The sequence below is a fragment of the Indicator indicator genome, chromosome 22 (assembly GCF_027791375.1).
Source record: "Indicator indicator isolate 239-I01 chromosome 22, UM_Iind_1.1, whole genome shotgun sequence".
In the NCBI taxonomy this organism is placed as follows: domain Eukaryota; kingdom Metazoa; phylum Chordata; class Aves; order Piciformes; family Indicatoridae; genus Indicator; species Indicator indicator.
This window is the reverse complement of record NC_072031.1, coordinates 9,764,254-9,783,433: the sequence shown is the minus strand read 5'-3', so window position 1 is coordinate 9,783,433 and position 19,180 is coordinate 9,764,254. Positions and strand designations below refer to the sequence as shown.

At 39.6% G+C, this 19,180-nt stretch overlaps 2 protein-coding genes across 2 annotated transcripts in view; one reads left to right on the top strand and one right to left on the bottom strand.

Moving 5' to 3' along the window:
* Positions 1 to 201: 201 nt before the first annotated feature.
* USP42 (ubiquitin specific peptidase 42) lies at positions 202 to 18,530 on the top strand. Its single transcript, XM_054391324.1, has 16 exons — positions 202 to 427; positions 1,168 to 1,368; positions 2,528 to 2,638; positions 2,795 to 2,897; positions 3,060 to 3,127; positions 3,277 to 3,347; positions 4,005 to 4,087; positions 4,373 to 4,484; positions 4,865 to 5,005; positions 5,203 to 5,303; positions 5,752 to 5,890; positions 6,574 to 7,311; positions 7,629 to 7,717; positions 8,400 to 9,866; positions 10,350 to 10,639; positions 18,526 to 18,530. Exons 1-16 carry the CDS (start codon positions 202 to 204, stop codon positions 18,528 to 18,530), a joined length of 3,945 nt encoding a protein of 1,314 aa, XP_054247299.1.
* The window catches only part of CYTH3 (cytohesin 3), a 45,615-nt gene continuing 44,885 nt past the window's right edge, over positions 18,451 to 19,180 (bottom strand). Inside the window, exon 13 of the mRNA XM_054391323.1 lies at positions 18,451 to 18,631. Coding sequence (XP_054247298.1) covers positions 18,559 to 18,631 — 73 coding nt within the window. The 3' untranslated portion in view covers positions 18,451 to 18,558. The remainder of the gene's footprint in view (positions 18,632 to 19,180) is intronic.

Here is a 19,180-nt window from a genome sequence, read left to right as displayed (position 1 = left end):
TCCTGGAAAATGCTGCTTTGAGTGTTTAGGTTTTGGTTTGGTTGATTTTTATTTATTGTTTGTTAATCATTCTTATCAGTTATTTATCTCCTTCAGTTATTCCTTTGAGACCAAGTGATAAGATTTCTCCTTTTCTTTCTAGAATGTTTCTTGGTGTTCTTATGTCAACCAGGACTTTTGCCTCTCTTACAGATATGAACAATGACCATAGTTAACAAGCCAAAATCTTCAAACTCTAAAAAATCCTCATCGAGGCGGTCTGATAAGCCTAAGAAACCCCGTACAAAGAAAATGACATCACGCACTGCAAATCTGGGACGGGTACCACCTGCGGAAGATCCAAACGTCTCAGTGGACAAAGGACCTGCAGGTCATATTTATTGTAGGTCATCTCAAAAATCTAAGCCTTTTGCCCAAAGAGATCTAGGTAAGTGTCTCCTCTCCATTTTTTCTTCAAAATGAAACAGAAGTAGAAAATCGAGTTGTTATTCTTTGTTGTGCTGCTATAAAACGGGGCTGCAACACATAAAGACTTTGGTGGCACACTTCTGTTTTGTGACTCCCCTAAGGAAGTTGAAGGGACTAGTGTTGCAGAACTTATTTACAGTATTCGTAACTTAGTTTTTATCTACTGACTGGCAGTTGTGGAGAGGGTTTTTTATGTTACAGATACTTGCCTAGGTCTTTTCTGTTACGCAGAAAGAAGTACATTATACCAGTGCTACTTGTGCCTTCCATTATTCACAAGTCTTTGAATGATAAGAGTGCTCAGGAAGAGAGCTGATATCTCTAAGGCTACCTTTTGTGCTAGTTATTTGCTGATTTTTCTGTGCTAGCTCCTATATTTACTGCCATCTAATTACAAGTGTGGTGTCAGTTCCAGTAAGGAGAAAAAACAACCAACCAAATTAATTCATGATCAGACTATAGATGGAAAGTAGCTTGGCAAAAGTGGGAGTGGTAGCTTGTCTCGCATCAGGAGGAGAGCAGACCAGGTGATTTAAACTGTTGTCCAAAACATTGTGTTGACCAGTGGAATGGCAGCATTAAAGCTATGCATAATCTGGTTTTGCATTTTGGAGCATTGCTGGTTCTGCATACTAGTTTTTAACTATCCCTATTCAAACAAAACCAATACATCTCTTTAAAAATACTATTTTTTTGCAGTTGTCAATGATGGAATTGCCCCACCACAAAGGATTCTGTTTCCACCTGAGAAAATCTGTATGGACTGGCAGCAAACACAAAGTGTGGGAGTTGGACTGCAAAATCTGGGCAACACCTGCTTCCTTAATTCTACTCTCCAGTGTTTGACCTATACACCTCCGCTTGCCAATTACATGCTTTCTCTTGAACACACCCAGTCATGTGAGTACTTTCCAACATCCTTATAAATCTGTTGGACAGCTCTGAAGGTGGAGAACAACATTGAACCTGTTAGGAAAACTTAGTTGTCCTGGCTTCAGACATGACCTTAGAGGTCTTTTCTGACCTCAATGATTTTATGATTATATTAGCAGGGGGCTCAGAATAGCATATGAAGTACATTTGTTCACTTAATGCACCATGGTGAAAGTTCAGAACAAGGTCATTCTTTCCCTCTTGTGAGTCATGACATGCGTTGTAAAGTAAGACATTTGATGAACATTTGGCATTTGGGTTTGCTGCTGGTAGAAAAGTGGTAAAATTGAGGATGTTGGTGCTGTCAAATATCAGTCTTTACTGCCTGGATACTGTCATGCACTAATCCTGCAAGAAACAGTATGTTCACTGCTGACCCATTTAAATAAAAAAAGACAATCACCCTAGAAAGGACTATAAGGTAGTCTCTTGTGAACTCCAATGGAAAAGTGAGGAAAAATTAGGAAAAAAATAGCAATTGGATAAAAGTTTGTATTTTTTTAAATCCTTGGATTTGCATTCTTTGAATTTAATTGTCACACTTGATTTTTTTTTGAAGCCTGAGAGCCTCTCTTCATATCCATAGATGTGTATTTTCACAAAAGCACCTGCATGCTTTCTAGTCTAGAAATGCAGCTGTGTTTTCCTACCATCAGTTAAGAATCCTGTTGAAAAAAGGAGGGCAGACATAATGATAAGTACATTACTTGACTCTTCCACTTCTCCCAGAGGAGTTTTAGCTCTGTCATGTAGCTCACCTAACAGCAGTGTGCTGAAGATAATACACATTGGCTCTTAGTGCTGAATCATTGGTGTCAATATTGTTTCTCCCTATGTTCTGCAGCCTGGGGAGCTCACATCCCTGTCAGCCTGCAGAAAAGAAGTGATATTGCAGTGGTTATTTACAGTAGTACAAGTATGTAGTTCTTTCTCGAATGCAGACTTAAATCAACATTTGTATTGTTTACTGTCCTCCAAAATAAAATGTCACCAAACTGTTGGGATGTGGACACTTTAGGAGGAGAAAATATAGCCTGCAAGGTGGACATTGTACCCAGAATGTACAGATTGGAGGGGTTTTTAGGGCATATTTGACTAGACTGTGCTGCTTTCTTTCCCTCTTCAGGTCACGAAGAAGGATTCTGTATGATGTGCACTATGGAAACTCACATAAACCAAGTCCTGTGTTGCTCCAATAATGCCATCAAACCCACATCTGTTATCAATGGCCTTAAAAGTAAGTCAGTTCAGGGGGTGGGGTGGGATTTTTTTTTTTTAATGTTTCAAAGAAAAATGCATAGAAGTTATTTTGATACTTTTAAGAAATATTTTATAAATGCAGGGTTTCTTTTGCTTCATAGGAGATAAACATCATAACCTTTTTCTTCATTAGGAATAGGAAAACATTTCCACTTTGGCAGTCAGGAGGATGCACATGAATTCTTATGCTTCACCGTTGATGCTTTGCAGAAAGCTTGCTTGAATGGAAGCACCAAGTAAGCATAAAGAAACGAACTTTGCAATGTTCCCAACTCCCTCTTACTCCTTTCTTTACTAGCATAAATTAAAACCTCTGTCTGTGGTTTTCATAAAAAACTATTTCTAGAGTTAAGTCTGTGCCTTAAGTTTCCTGAGCCCTGATTATCATTTATTTGCAGATTGGACAGATCTTCCCAAGCTACCACCCTTATCTATCAAATATTTGGAGGCTATCTAAGATCTCGAGGTACTGTTTTAAGAATCTTATCATCCTTCCATCCGGTTTATGTCTTTTTGTCTGCCTTGTAGTTTGACTCTAGTAATATGTATTCATAATTAAAATTTGCACAGTTTGTCTCCTTCTCATACTGATAAGCATTTTTGTTTTGATTCCAGTAAAGTGCTTAAACTGCAAAGCGGTTTCAGATACCTATGAGCCATTCCTAGATATTACTTTGGATATAAAGGTAAGTTGTTTTGTGAATCTGTGTTGAGATGCAGGAAGAAATTTCTTCAATGAAATGGTTATTCAGTACTGAAATGGGCTCCCCAGGGAGGTGGTTGAATCCTCATCCCTGGAGGTGTTTAAAAGATGAATAGATGTGGTGCTAAGGGACCAGACTTGGCAGTTAGATGATGGTTGGACTCAATCTGCAAGGTCTTTTCCGACCAAAACGATTCCAGGATTCTAAGGCTTGTAGAGCTTTCTCGGATCAAGTCATTTCACTTCTAAGCAGATGCTGTTAACCCCAAAGAGCTTGGTGGGGGATGGGAGTCAAGCAGACTTTGTTCTTCTGTGGAAGCCATGGAAATGGTCTCCATGTTTGCAATGGATTTAATCTGGAAAAACGGCAATTGTACCAACACAAACAAGTTTTGCAATTATTCTGCTTCAATACACATCTATTGTTGTTACTGCATTACAGTATTTAGTTATTTCCAAGTAGAATCTTTTCCCAGCAAGGTAAATGCTTGGTGTACTGTCTGTGCTTCCTCCCTCACAGTGCTTGCTGGTTCACAGTAGGTCACTTAAGCAGGATCTAGAGAGGTTTTTTCAAACTACTAGTAAGTGCTAGAAATTTTGAATTTCTGTGACTTAGTGCTCTCCTTTCTTACTTCTCCAGGCAGTTACATCTGTCACCAGGGCTCTAGAACAATTTGTGAAACCAGAACAACTGGATGGTGAAAACAGCTACAAATGCAGCAAGTAAGATTTCTTACTAATGACACCTTAGTACAAAATACATATTTAATGTGTGGTGTGACTTAAAGCACAGGTTACCTTTTGACTTTAAGATAATGACACACAGCTCTGTTGTTCTTTCACTTACTTTTGTATCTAGAACTCATACACTGCAATAGTTTCAGCCTTGGAAAGCAACACATTGGTTCCTAAGGGAGCAATTTTTGTGTTTCTGGCATGAGATGAAACCTTGTCTGGCTTTTAGGAAGAGAATATGCAGCTCATCATTTGTCTGTGCTTGTCTTTAAGGTGTAAAAAGATGGTTCCTGCCTCGAAGAGATACACAATACACCGTGCTTCCAATGTTCTCACAATATCACTGAAGAGGTTTGCAAATTTCACTGGTGGAAAGATCAACAAGGTATATTTGCAGCTGTCATGCAACTACTATTTTCTTGGAATGAGCGATTTCTCAAAGATTGAATACTGATAGAGAAGCTGTTACCATCTGCAGGCAGTAACTAGCTATAGCCCAAGAAATGTTGATGGAACAACTATGGCTTCTTTCTATTGCAATCAAGCTCCTTCATGACCTTAAGAATATACCTTACTCTACAAGAGCTCCTGCTGTAGCCAACAGTCCAGTGGAATTTCAGTTATGAAATGTTGCGTCTGAGAATAGATGGCTTTAAAGGAATCAAAAATCTGCTGGTGCAATCCTTGTCTGTGTTTTTAGAAGTTTTTGTTGGGCTATTGCAGGAAGTATTTCAGGATAACTTTTGAATCTTCTTCTGTGTTTAGGATGTAAAATACCCTGAATATTTGGATCTCCGAGCATATATGTCCCAATCAATAGGAGAACCTCTCATCTACGCTTTATATGCAGTTCTTGTACATAGTGGTTTCAACTGTAATGCAGGACACTATCTCTGCTTCATCAAGGTAGGTACCAGCTTGATTTTCAACAGGGTAAATCTGTGCTGACAAAGAAATAAAACAGTTCCCTGGTAACCCCTGTTTATAGGGGAAAAGGTTACATTTTCTGTATTTGACTTGTTTTGGTATGTTTTGTTCCGTGGTGTTCTGTCTGTGGTGTCATTTGGAAAACTTGCGATTCATCCACAGATCTTTCTTTGCAGGCTGGGAATGGACTCTGGTATCGAATGAATGATGCTTCAGTAGAGCTCTCTGATATCAAGACAGTGCTCAACCAGCAAGCTTATGTACTTTTTTATATCAGGTAATAACAAACATTGACTATCTTCAGAATTGATTTCTTTTCCTGTTGCTGGTATTTTTCTGACTTTCAGGTGTTTTACTTCCTGTCTTATGAAAAGATTACTCTTTGTCTAATTCAATTCTGTCATACCTGAAATTCCCTGTGTCATTTATTACCTTTCATTTCCTGGCCTTACACGACTGCGTGGTGTACATTGCTCCAGCTCTGCTCTCTGTAGAAAAGGGAAGAAATTAAGGCAATGGATGGTGTGAGAATGAGTTCTTGCTCTGAAAAGGACAGTCCCTGCAGGAAGACCATTATCTAATTGTCAGTTTGTTGTCTTGGTTAAATCTTCTGTGTACACGTTCTGTGTCATAGAAACTGTTCCTACGAAATTACAGGATGGGATTTAACCCAGGAAGAGGCTGAAAGAAAAACTCTAAGCTAAGCTCTCTGCTCTTTTCCCAAGGCGCTATGATTTGACGCTTGGAGAACGTGCTTTCTACCTGCCGGCACCGTCTTATCCCCGCTCCTTCCTCGGTCAGCGGGGAGCCAACAGTAAGCAGGCTGGGTTTATGGGACCACGACTTCCTCCTCACATGATTAAGGTAATTTGGGGGGGGGGGGGTGTAGATAATGGCACTAAATTCAGTTTTGTTCTGGTGTGTGTCTGGGTTTTGTTACTGTTTTTTTTAGCATCTGAGTTTTATTTTCCATCTCTGTATTTTTCTTCACATCTCTCGTGCTACAGCCAGAATTATTCAAACTGCAGGTAATCCTAAATTGTGCAGCCGTGTTACTTCCCTGCTTTATATTTCCAACTCTGCTTTCTAAAGCACTGAGACCTACGCTCTTGAGACAATTTAAGTCATCTATTAATGCTTACATAGTTAAAAGTAAAGGTGTTTTTTTTTCCCCACCTATCAGTGTCACTTTAGTTGATACACTGAAAACATAGTGTATTGTTTCCAAGTACCAGAATGATTATTCTTGTGTTTTCAGGGAATGTTTAAAGGGGAAAATAAATATATTTAGGAAGGGCTTTAGTCAGGTTTCAGTTGCTTGGGTGTGTTTCAAAAGTAATGTGCACTTGATACCATTATGTAGCAAACCACAGGCAGGAATTAAACACAATTGTTGGACTTGTATTTATATTTGAAGGGTGGTGTTTTGTTGTCCTAGGTGTTGAGACAATTTGTAGAAATAATTAGTAGAAGAATTCATATTTTAAAAGTTTAAATACTGTGTGTTTCCACATATCCATCTTGCAATCTCTTCTTCTTAAATACAGAATTCAAGTCGTTTAAATGGAAACGGACCCCTAAAAGAGGATCCAAATACCATTGGTGTTACCCTAAAACGGCCATCTTCAGCTCCACCAACAGCTTGTGTTCAAAACTGGGCAATTGCCAGGCCTTCAATTCCAGATCCATCAAAACCCCAGAAGATCACTATCAGTATTCATAACAAATTGCCTGCACGTCAGACTGTGTCACAACCTGACTGTCTTAGTGGTGCTGCAGAGGATGAGGACCTAAGCAAGCCTGTTGCTTCATCTACCATTACAAATTCTTCTGCAGCAGAGTCTACCTCAAATGCATCTACAATGTCAGTTGCTACTAACATTTCCAAACAGGAAGTTCCTGATGAGATTTTTGTTGAGCCAGCAGTGAATGGAAATGGAAACCCTAAACTCAGCTCTGATAATGCAGTCCCTTACAGTGCAGAATCTTCAGGGAAGTCTGAGGAGTCGAAGGGCTTGTTTAAAAGGAATTGCAACATAGTATCTTCTAATGGAATTTTGATTGGAAAGGTGGTCCGTACATTGCAGAATTCCCATTCTTCCTGTCAGAATGCTGAAGAGGAGAGATCCCAGCATGAGCTGCCAAAAAATGAGTCACTAAATGGTGCTATTAGTTTAGATAATGATTCTAAAGAAAATGGACTGAAACTTGATGATTCCACTTGCCAAGTCCAACCTGTTAAACCTGAGATTTTCTTTTCTAAAACAAATGGATTGCTTGAAACAGTGAGTTTTGATTGTTCCCTCTATAATTTCTCACCTGGGATATATTTGGGAGCATTCTAATGTTCCTAATTCATTTGATATACCAAGAAAATAGAGAGTGCAAATTTCATCATAACTCTTTGTGCTCTTATCCCATTTGAATTTGCAGAGCTGAGCTCATATAAACTTAAGATAAACTCAGCTGAGATAGTACCTCGTAAGTTTCATAACTTATGAAGGGGGGAGAGGGGAGTGGGGTGATAGTGAACATAAATCCAAGTGATCTGGTTTAACATCTGATATATTTCTGTCTGTTAATGTCTACATTTTAATTGCAGATGCCTATAACTTTGTCACCGGTTCCTCAAGAAATCCTCTTAGAGTCTCTCACATACAGCCAGTTGAACAGCTTGTCAGAGGAAATAAGGTAAAATGAGTCCCCTGTCATTAAAACAAGATTTCATACAAGTTTATCATTGTTTTACCTACTAGTTCTGGCTAATAAAAAGCTTTAAATTAGTACAGAGAATTCCACACCGACTAGTGCTGCAAACGTCAGCACTGAGCATATGTTATTCCATATTAAATACAGTTAGATACCTTTTGGAAAATTTTTGATTTTTGTTAGAATGTTGGGGCTTATTTGGTTTGGTTTGGTTTTAGGTTTTTTTTTGGTTGGTTGGTTGTTTTTTTTCCCCATTTTCTGGAGTACTTTTTCTATTCCTCTTTCCCTTTTTTTCATCCTCAAATGTGTGAACGTAAATTCCTGCCATCTGGTCTCCCATTTGTGGAGAGGAAAGTCCATCCATTTTTTTTTTTCTGGTTGGAGGGAGAGCAAGTATAGTGGTTTTGGCTATTGCTGGGATTCAGAGCAGCAAGTGGATGGAGACAGATCTGTTGAAAGGATTTTTAATGCAGTACTTGCAGAATCAAAAGAAAGAAAACGTGTTTTTCTGGGAGCTGAGGGAGGTACAAAAATAGGTTTCTAAAGAGAAAGTCTTCAAGAGTTTTTCAGTAGCCACCAATCTTTTTATTTGAGGGGATTTTACTCCTAACATTAATCTTTTAGATGGCCTTTTGCAAGTAAAAAACATTTTCATTTTGTGCAGTGTCCCCGGACCACAGAAATCTTCTGAGAATGATGCTCTTATGGAAACTGTAATGATGGAAGCACTCTTTGCCTATGAGGAATCAAGGAAGGTTCCTTCCAACTTTAGCTGTGAGGTTGAGAATCTTTTTTCTCAATCAGATTCTGAAACCATTTCTACCAAAGAAGTAGCTGAAAGTATAAAAAAGGCTGATAACGTACATCCTAATATCAACAGTCAGCACAAGGTCCGGAAAAAATCATTGGATGACGAAAATGAATTCCTAGGGCAGGGTGAGTCTGAAGATGGCAGAGACAAAGATAAACCAAGAAGGTCTAAAGAACCAGAACTCATTTCAAAAGAAAATCCCGTGTACATCAAAGGGTCTTCTGAGAGTGAAGAGAAGTTAGGACCAACTTCCTCTCTAAAGTCTGACATTGAATGTAGTTCTAAAAATCTTGCATCGCTAGATATTACAGACAAATGCCAGGATACAAAGGACATCTCTAATAACTATGTAGAGGTACCACCTGTTAATGACTCTTCCATTACAAAGCTGGATAAGGTTTTGGAGAGTCAATTTTCTAGAGAAAATGAGGGACTGAGTAACAAAAAATGTGAAGAGGACAAACATAGGAAAAAATACAAGAAAACTCTGTATGACTCTAAAAGAACTGACAAAGAGCACTACCGAAAGAAGAGAGACAGCTCGGACACTGAAGAGAAGGAGAAGCAAACCAGAAGCAAAGCAGATGACCATTCCCACAAGAGGAGGTGCTCTCGCAGCGTGGAAACAAATAAGCAAAATCGTCCTAAGCAGGAGTATTGCAGTGAAAGCAAGTACAGAGCTTCCCATGGTGACAGAAAGAGCCCAAGCAAGGGCAAAAGCTCAGGAAAATATTCTCGGTATAGATCCCGAAGCAGAGAACGAACAGAACAAGATAGGAATAGGTATTATCATTCCAAAGGAGAGAGAACTTGGAGCAGAGAAAGATACTATCAAGATGAGCCACGGAGATGGGATAAATGCAGGTACTACAATGATTATTATTCCTCTTACGGAGCAAGAGATGGTAGAGAGAGAAAGTCTTCTTACTGCGATAAAGACTTTGACAAACTGAGTCAAGCTTACAACAGGTCACACAAGGATTATCATTGCAGAAGCAAGTGGCCTCACACCACCTTCTCTGATGGATATCACTTTAGCAGCCACAGAGCAAACTTCTATCATTGTTCAGTACCTCAGCAGCAATCTGAAAAATACTCTCGTGAAAGGCATGCACTTCCACCTCTGTCAGCTCATTCCAATTTTGAGGACTCTTCCTGGGAAAATGAAAAACTAAGAAACGGCAAAAGAAAATCCAGCCCCTCAGAAAGCAGTGGAAGCGAAATAGAAAGGAAATGCCGGAAAATAGATGACCAAAGAATGAAAAAATATAAGAAGAAGAAAAAGAAGTCCAAAGATAAACATCGAGAGAAGGATTACAAGTAAGCAAGGATTCTGGCATGATAAGCAGTTTTTTCCTAATTCTGTTCCAGGTGTTTCTCATGTCTGCCTTTCTTCCATTGTTCCTAAGTTATTTGTGTAGCATCAGCTGGCTGGGGCTCATGGCGTTAGGCCGGTCAAGGGAAGACGGGAAAGCTATTGCTGAATGGTGGTGGAACACTAGATCTGACCACATAGTTAGAGTCACCTCTGCCTTCTTGATTCGGTTGTGACAATTTTATTATTCTTAATTCCACCTATTCCACAAGTAGCCCCTGTGAATGATTTGTGTACAAACCGGGACCTACTGTCCTTCACTCTGAGGGCTTAAGTTTGCTGCATCTAAGGTAACTTAGACCTGCAGCAGTTACCACCAAAGAGCTGACACGCTGCAAGTCATCGGCTGGGGTGAAAGAAATAACCTTTCATGTATGCATCAAGTGCCACATCTGTTTTTCTATTTTTAACTTGCCTGTTTCCTTCAGACATTATGATTTGGATGACTCTGTGCTCCGCTTTGACAATGACAGTCGCAAACATAAGAAAAAGAAGAAAAAGAAGAAACACATCAGGAAACCAAAAGACTTCTTGGAACACTTAGATCCTCATTTTCAGAAGAAAAGGTGGGAGAGGGAAGAATCCTGTCCTCCAGGAGGCTATTTTTGTGAGCAATACAGAAACCAGGGCAGTAACCAGCCCTCCAAGGAAGGGAAGTCTTCTGCTGCAGGTGAAAGCAAGAAACACAGCTTCATCCCATCCAATGAGTATGGTAAAGGTAAGCAGGGGCCACAGGAGGTTTGCAGGGCTCCTTTTCATTCAAACTGACACTGTTATTTCAAACAATATTTAAATGTGTGGTGATATCCAAAGCTCTATCCCATGGCTTCTGAACTGCCTGCATTCATACCAGAAAGAGTTGGTAGGCTTTTCCCCACACCCCCCTTCTCCATTTCTAAATGCATTCTAGGAAAGGAAGTCTGAACTAAAAGTGCAAAAGGGGTTGAAAGGCAAGTAATCTTAATTTGATCTGATGGTTAAGCTGAGTCTAGTTGAGAAACGTCCCTGCCCATGGTGGGAAGGTTGGAGTAGATCATCTCTGAGGTCCCTTTCACCCTGATATGATTCTATAAGCGGCAAACAAGGGGGAGAGGTGCAAGATGCCTCATTAAATAGAGTTTAACCAACTAGAAAACCCAGCAGCCTTGGGCAGCTGTGTTGGAAGAGAATCTATCAAGTGGACAGGGGGTTCAGTAGTCAAGATGAAAGAGATGACACAAGACTTCCAGGCTGGTAATACTGTAATGAAAGACCATCTTCCTAAAAAAGACTGCCAGAGTCAGTGATTTAAATAAAGGACTGTGTTCAGCTATTTCTTTGCTTAAGGCAAAGAGGAAGAGCACATGTGGAAAAACAAGGACTGTCTTCCTGGGCAAAGGCAACCAAAAGTTTTAATCTGAAAACAAAAGTACGGAGGGAAAGCTGATTGTTCACACATTCTTCTTGTACAATTGAAAATTATATTCATCCTTTCAACCAGGAAAATTTAAGAAGGTCTTTCAAATACTACTGTTGTAAAAAAAAAAAAAAATCAAATTTAAGTGATACTGATGTCAAAATAGTTATTCTTGCACTAGAGGCGTCTCTGTTCCAACTGATAATCAGGCACAAAAGAGAAGCAAACGCATCTGGGCTGTAGTGAATTCTCTGGCCAGCGGATGGCGAACTCGCGTTTCCCTACAGCAGCCCAAAACCCGGCTGGAAAGGAAGTGGCTTGTATCTCATGACACGAGGCGGGGGCATGGAGACTGTCGGCCTCTAGTTCAAAGAGATGTTCACTGATACATACAATGGGTGGATGAGCAGCTCAACATGAGTCACCAGTGTACACTTGCAGCCCAGAAAACCAACTGTATCCTGGGCTGCATCAAGAGAATTGTAGCCAGTAGGTTGAGAGAGGGGATTCTCCTCCTCTGCTCTGGAGAGACCAACCCAGAGCACTGTGTCCAGTTATGGAGCCTCCATTACAAGACATGGACTTGCTGGAACGTGTCCACAGAAGGGCCACAAGGATGATCAGAGGGCTGGAGCACCTCTCCTGTGAGGACAGGCTGAGAGAGTTGGGGTGTTCAGTTTGGAGAAGGCTCCAAGGAGACCTTATTGTGGTCTTCCAGTATCTTAAAGGGGGCCTACAAGCAAGCTGGGGAGGGACTTTTTAGGGTGTCAGAAAGTGATAGGATTAGGGGGAATGGATCCAAGCTAGAGGAGGGTAGATTTGGATTACACATTAGGAAGAAGTTCTTCACCATAAGGATGGTGAGACACTGGAACAGGTTGCCCAAGGAGGCGGTAGAAGCCCCATCCCTGGAAGTGTTTAAGGCCAGGCTGGATGTGGCTCTGGGCAACCTGATCTAGTGGAAGGTGTCCCTGCTTATGGCAGGGGGGTTGGAACTAGATGATCCTTGAGGGCCATTCCAACCTTGACAGTTCCGTGATTCTGTGACTTCTCTTGCAGAAATCAAACCACTGAGACACAGCTTTATGTTGAATTGTCAGGACAGGGAGTGACCTTGCTTCCTTTTATCTTTCAGATGCAGAGCTTACTGATGGAAGCTTTCACTACTCCAGCTAAACCTACCATCAAACTCAAACTACTTTTTACCATCAAACCCAACAACTTTTTACTATCAAACCCAACCTGACCAATACTGACCATCAAAACTTAACATTTATTATCAAAAGAATTACCATCAATACAAAATCCAGTCATAAGTGGTGCTTAACATTTCTGTACAGAATTTTACCATGAAAGAACTTTTTTTTAAGTTTTGAACTCAAGACTTTCTTTTTTAAAATAGACTTTTAATCCAGAAGGGTGGAAACTTTTTACAACTGCTGAACATTGTAAATGACCACATCAGTCTCTCACCAATGTGAGATAATGCCCTGGAATAGACCATCTCAAATGCTGCTTAATTACAGACTCAGGTTGACTTTATGTTATTCATGTAATGTTACTCCAAGTTAGACATCTGGTGCAAGAGCGACCAGGAATTACAGAAATTGCAACTGACAGTCTGTATATTTAATTTAAAGACTTATTTAAAATTTCACAGGCTCTCAAATAACTATTATAGAGTTTTGCAAGAGCTTCATTATTTTTTTCCTGTGATGTCTGACACTAGACACTTCTTCACAGTTGAGCTGTATTCAAGATCTGAAGAAAATCTTCTGATTTTCAGCATTGTGAAACAAGGAATATGCAGTTCTGAATGTATCTCAAGACTATTTGTATACTCTTCCATATGTTTTTATTACATTTTCTTAATATACTGTCACTTAAGTCTCAGTTGTCTGTTTTTGTCTCTTTAAAGTGTCTAGTTACAGACAAATTCATACTGTGATTTTTATTTTTATTATTAAATGCTATCAAACTGTGATGCACTTATTATTCACTGGTCCTGCATCAGGAGATGAGTGGGGAACCTGTATTAAATACAGTTCATCTGAATAATCTGTCTGGTTTATACAAGCTGTGTTGTTCAGAGATGTCTAAAGTTTGATCTTTGTTTTTTTAAAGATAAAAAGCACTTGCCCCACTGTAAATATATAGCATGTACAATTTATATAGTATATAAATACAGCAAAGTTAAAATGGATTTTTACTGGAGTTTTACTTGAGTTCTTTACCATGCAATATGTCATGTGAATGGACAGCTTGCCATGTGTTTGTTACTCCCAGGAGCAGCTCTTCCTTTCAGTGGTAGGTGAGAAGATGCTGTCGATGTGACCCAGAGAAGTAACTTGGGACTCAGCTGCCTGCCTAGACAAGAATGCAGAAGGCTTTCTCCTTTCAAGTTAAAAGCTTCCAAAACCAGGCAACAGGTTGGAAGCTCAACAGTAGCTTTTAATTGTGTGTGACACTAAGGAAAAAAAAAATTAAAAAGGAGCAAGGTCGATGTTTTACTAACTTAAAGTAATATTTTGGTACATGGAGAACACCATAAAGCCAAACCAGAAGTGTACCCTGCATATGTTCCTATGGCAACAGTTATGTGAAGTTACATAAAGTAACATGACAAAGAAAACACATACCTGTCCTGTATCTGCCTTTTTTTCCCTCTTTTGTCCTGCAGCTCCAAGGTTTTGCTGTTGTCTGGTAAATAACTCTGGTGTAAGTGGATAAAAAGAGTGTCAATGCTGAGCTCCAGAAGCAACAAGTACCTGAATTAGCTAATAAGCAGTTAAAGGGAGGGAGGACAGCTCATGCAGAAGCAGGCTGGGCAGCAGCATGAGCTATTTCTGTCTGGGGGAGGTCTAATTAATCCACTTGAGCAGAGATCCAATTTCCCCACCCCTTGCATCTCCCTTACATTTGATTAAGGCTGATGGAAGAGAACAGACTAGCTACTTCCTTAATTTAGGTTGGATCTCAAAGGAGACCAGCTCTTTGTGGAAGAGCACTCATTGAAGCCCATCTGCTGAAACCATCGATTTTGCAGTTGAAGGTTTTTCTCTGAAAATTTAAACCTGGTAATTTAAATCAGTGTGCCCAAGGTAGGGAGAAGAGGCCTTTTACTTACAAGAGCAGCTGCAACACAGGCTGTGAAACTGAACCATAATCTCAATGAAAACAAGCCAAAAGAGTCAGCAATTGCCCCCCTGTATTTGGGTGAGCTGAGCTGGAGTTAATGCTCGCCAATGTCTTTCTAGTGCTGTAGCTGGGTGTTCATACCACACTGGTGTTTTGGCTACTGCTGAGCCAAGCACCAAGGCTGTGCTTTTCCAACATTTTCCCCCTGCCAACAGCAGGCTGAGGGGTGGGCAGGAGCTTGGGAGGGGACATAGCCAGGCCAGTTGACCCAAACTGACCAAAGGGATATTCCATGGCATACGATGTCAGCTCAGATATAAAAATGAAGTGAAAGAAGGTGGTGTGGGGATGTTCATTGATGGCACCTGTCCTCCAGAGCAGCCACTGTGCATATTGGAGCTCTGCTTCCCAGGACTCTGCTTGATGGGAAGCAGAGAATAACATCTTTCTTTGCTCTTGCTTCCAAGCATGGCCTTGGCTTTTGCTCTTCATCCCATGAAATCACTTCTATCTTGACTCACAGCCCTTTAGTTATAGTATCCCTCTTCTCTGTCCATCTAAGAAGGGGAGTGATAGAGTGGCTGTGGTAGGCATCCAAACCACCCCACCCCTGTGGAGTTCTTGGTAACCGAGGAGCTGTACAGTGGTATAGTTTCACACTTTATTTTTGGAAAAAAAAAATCTCCAAATTTAAGCAACAGGTCTTAACAGTAAATGAAAACATTAATATTGCAGTGGATTTACACAAAACATCACATTTTTAACAATGATTGATACAGAGTATTTGTCATGCAAATCACTTGTGTACATCAGGGAATACTTCTATCAATACAGAGCTGTACAGTATTTACATTTTATATTTAAACTCTAACTAGAAACATTTTCCAAGAAAATAGAGAAATGAAACTGGTCAGCCACAAGTCTTACTTTGTAGCAGGTGGCTACAACAGACCCAGCTTTTCCAGCAAGCATATCTACATAGATATGTAATAAATCTTAAAAATATGCATTGTTTTTATATATGAAGCACTATAAATGCTGCTCAGTTTACAAAGGTTCAGGTTTGTACCAGTTTTAAACGGTTCAAAACGTTAAGTGATTCAGAGCTTATTTCATTAGAATATTGTAAAATTTAAGTCAGTCCAGCTGAGCTTAAGCTTTACGTGCAGTTCTCTGCCCAGCTGGCACTGGTAACATGGGCTGCTGTTGGGGACCAAATGATTTAGATGCTGAGTGAAGCCATGTGCATGGCAGCAGCAGCAGCTCCTGCTGGCCCCTGCAGTTGTAAAGGACAAAGAACTGAGCGAGTTTCAGTGCAACAGGAAGGGAAAAGCCTGTTGTCCCCATAGGACTTTTCCTCAGCATGGCCAAACCTTAACAGACACCGCTTTAGGCCACTGAGCAGCTGGTCTTAGTAGCTGCCCCAGGACTCAAAGTCCAATAAAAAAGGGAAAGGCTGAGAGATTTTTTTTTCACCCTCATGGATAGTACCTGATCTGGCCAAAATTTTCACAAGCCACTGTGTTTTACTGGCCTCATGGCCAGTGGAAATTTTGGGCCGGTTTCACTCCCTGCTAATACTGTTAACAAAGCATGTCTGAAACCAATTATTATCACACAGAAGAATGCTATTCCATTAGCTTTGGTAAATTAAATAGATTGAGCACCACAAAGAGCTGTTTTAAGATGTTGCATTTTAATGCTAAGAAATAATATATTTCCTGGTATCATATCCTTAGTTACATGTTACTCTAGTTACTCCTGCTGGATACAAGAACTTCAAACTAAATACAGCAAATGAACTCTCAAGGCATTTCCTTCATGCTTATAGGCTGACAGCCTCACCTGGTTAAATAAATAGATTTCCTTGAAGGTGATCTTTCAGAACATTTGATACAAAAGTGCTTTATGGCTTATTAATGCTTCAGTAATCTCACATTTCTCCAGACATTTGATTTGCTGCTCTTCCCCTTTACTCTCTTTAGTACCACTGGTTCTGGCTTAGTGCTATTTGCATTACAGCTCGTCCAAAGCTAAACCTGATGTAGGCAACATTTGAAAACAACACTTAAAGTTGTGGAACAGAAGCCTCAAAGCAAGTGATGTTAGCAGCTTTGTAATCCTGCTGCTTTGCCAACATAGGACATACAATTTAATCTGTTTCTATAAAGAGTTTAAATGTGTTCCATTAAGTTCCCACACTGATACTTATTCAAGGATTCTACTTCCTTTGGTTGAGTTTTACTCCCTTGAAAGTACTTTGAGTTGAACGTTCATCTAAGCAGACTACACTTTAATGCACTCTGGTGAAAATCTAAGGTGTAAAAAACTTTCCTTCTTTTCTCTTCCTCTCATCCTTTTTTGCAAACATGCAATAAATCAAAACATCAGCAGGCTGACACTCCATGCAAAACAAGGCAAGTGAGCAAGACAGCAACAATGAAACAGACTCTCCCTTACAGTTACAAGGAGATTTGAAACAGATCAACTCACTGAAGTTTCTAGTTTTGCCAGTGCAGCACACTTGCAGAGATGCTTCTGTAACTCCAGCAAGCAAAACTGCTTAGACAAAATATTGGGTCTCCAATTGGGTCTTCACCAGCACAGTCAGCACAGCTCAGATTCAACAAGTTTGTGGAAAAAAATGAGTACTAACAGAAGCAGCAGGGTCCAGACAAACCACTTCTTGTCCCCATTGTGGAATGAGGGGCTTTACCTTAAGAATGGTCTCTGCATTACGAATAGAAAAGCCTTGTCAGAAAAATCTGCAATAACAGTTTGCTTGTTGCAAAAGACCTCAGAAAGACCTCCCATGAATTACAAAAAACCCAAACCAAAGAGACATGTTCTTGTGGGTGAGTTTAGTTGCACTAAGTAACTGGTGTGCAAGATCTGAGCTTTTAAGTAAAAATGTCTATTCATTCTTGTAACTGCTGAAGCAGAGATCTAAAAAATTGCCTTTGAATAATGCAATAAAATATCGAATACAAATACTGTATGTCCAAAGTTTGTTACTAAGCAAAACAACAAACCCTGCTTGCTTAATTATCTAGGGCTGCATCTTACAGAAAGATTCCACCTTGCTGGATTTTTTTACCCCTAGAAAGATCAAATGCATCTGTAAATATTTAGGGGTGTTTTCACATGCAAAGCCTAAACTCATGCAAGCCCCATCTTCTTAATCCTTTATTAGTAACTTAGTGTTAATTAAACTACAACATATCTGAAACTTAAGAAAGATGTTACTATATAAAAAAGCAGATTAAACCATTCATTCAGTCTTACTGCTTATTCTGAGAGTATGAGTAGGCAGCAATGAGTTTTAGCTTACTGGCAAACATCAAACCACATCTGTACTTAAGAGTGTCATGTCACAGACTCAAATCTTTGCTGGTGGCACCTGCAAATACATTTCAACACTTACCAACCAAACTCTTTGGCACTACTAGTTAAGTATGCAGGTTCCAGTCTGCTACAACTGAGTTGCTTTTCTGAAGAAGAATAAAGGCTATTTCCATAAAGGTAGGGGAACAAATCCGAACTAAAAGCTGCACTCAGCTGTTTGTGTACTGTGAAACACACAAGACTTGAAAGCTGACATTGAGATGGTGGCTTTTCTTTTTACAGAAAAGTTAAGTGCTAGATCACACTGTGCTCCACTTCTGGTGCTGCATTTCAGTGAGAGATGAAGGTTTAATAATCACTCCTCCTTTTAGGATAAATGCACTCAAATAACAGGTATAGGGCATTTTACTATTGGCCTCAAATTCCTTCCCTCCCAACCCAAGTAAACTGGAGTTGTAACTAATGTAAGTAAAAACAAGGCTTCCATGTTTTCAGTGTAATTAAGTTCCAATAGAATCACCTCTGGGATTTGATGCTTCAAATTATATGCCAATACCTACTTACCCTGAAAGGTCTTGCCCAGTTTTTTAATCAAAGTGTGTGTGTGTATATATATATATATCTATATATATATATATCTATCTAAAAAAAAACTTTTACAGTTATTGTCTTCATTCAGTTTGTCCAATTTTTACATTATCACTCAACTCCATGCTCATTTATAGGTTGATGCAGGTATGCAAGTTGCTGATCAGGTTCTATTTCTTATTTGCAATCCTTCGTTTCCTTGTTGCCAGCATGTCATAAAAGGGATCCCTACTGATGCTTGCTCTAGAGGAGACAAAAGGAATCATCAGTTTGGTTAACAAACAGCTCATATGGAAACTCAATTCTGTTCTCTCTTCTCTGTGGATGACCTCACACTCTTAAAATAATGGAGGGTGGATTTCTAGGCATCACTGATACTTCTTTAGAGAAAGATGTTATTCAGCTGAGATTTGCTAAGAAGAGTTCCTATCTTCACCTTGATTGTTCTTCATTTCTTTAAGTGTGGGTCTGCTTTATGAAACTTTAAAGCAAAACTGTGAAACCTTAAGGCTGCACTGTAAATATTCTTAAAATATGTCACTGAAGTTAATCATTAGGTGAAGTAAGAATCTAATGAAACAAGAGTTAGAGATGACTCAGACATAGCTTTATATTTGCTTTGAAAATAGAAAATACTAAAAAAAGAAAAAATCCACATTTTCCTCATCTCAGTTAGAAGCACTGTTTCCTCAGGACCAGGCAATAATAGGAGATTTGATCTTGATCTGTCAACATCATGTAGCTTGTCATTAATCCTACAGGACTTTGCCATATCGGAATTCTTCAGTCAAG

What these genes read in the sequence shown, in the direction of transcription:
- USP42 (XM_054391324.1), top strand. Translation starts at nt 202, where the DNA reads ATGACCATAGTTAACAAGCCAAAATCTTCAAACTCTAAAAAATCCTCA. An exon ending in ACTATCTCTGCTTCATCAAG is followed by an intron (nt 5,006 to 5,202) that starts GTAGGTACCAGC and finishes CTTTCTTTGCAG; the next exon opens with GCTGGGAATGGACTCTGGTA. An exon ending in AGCTTGTCAGAGGAAATAAG is followed by an intron (nt 7,718 to 8,399) that starts GTAAAATGAGTC and finishes CATTTTGTGCAG; the next exon opens with TGTCCCCGGACCACAGAAAT.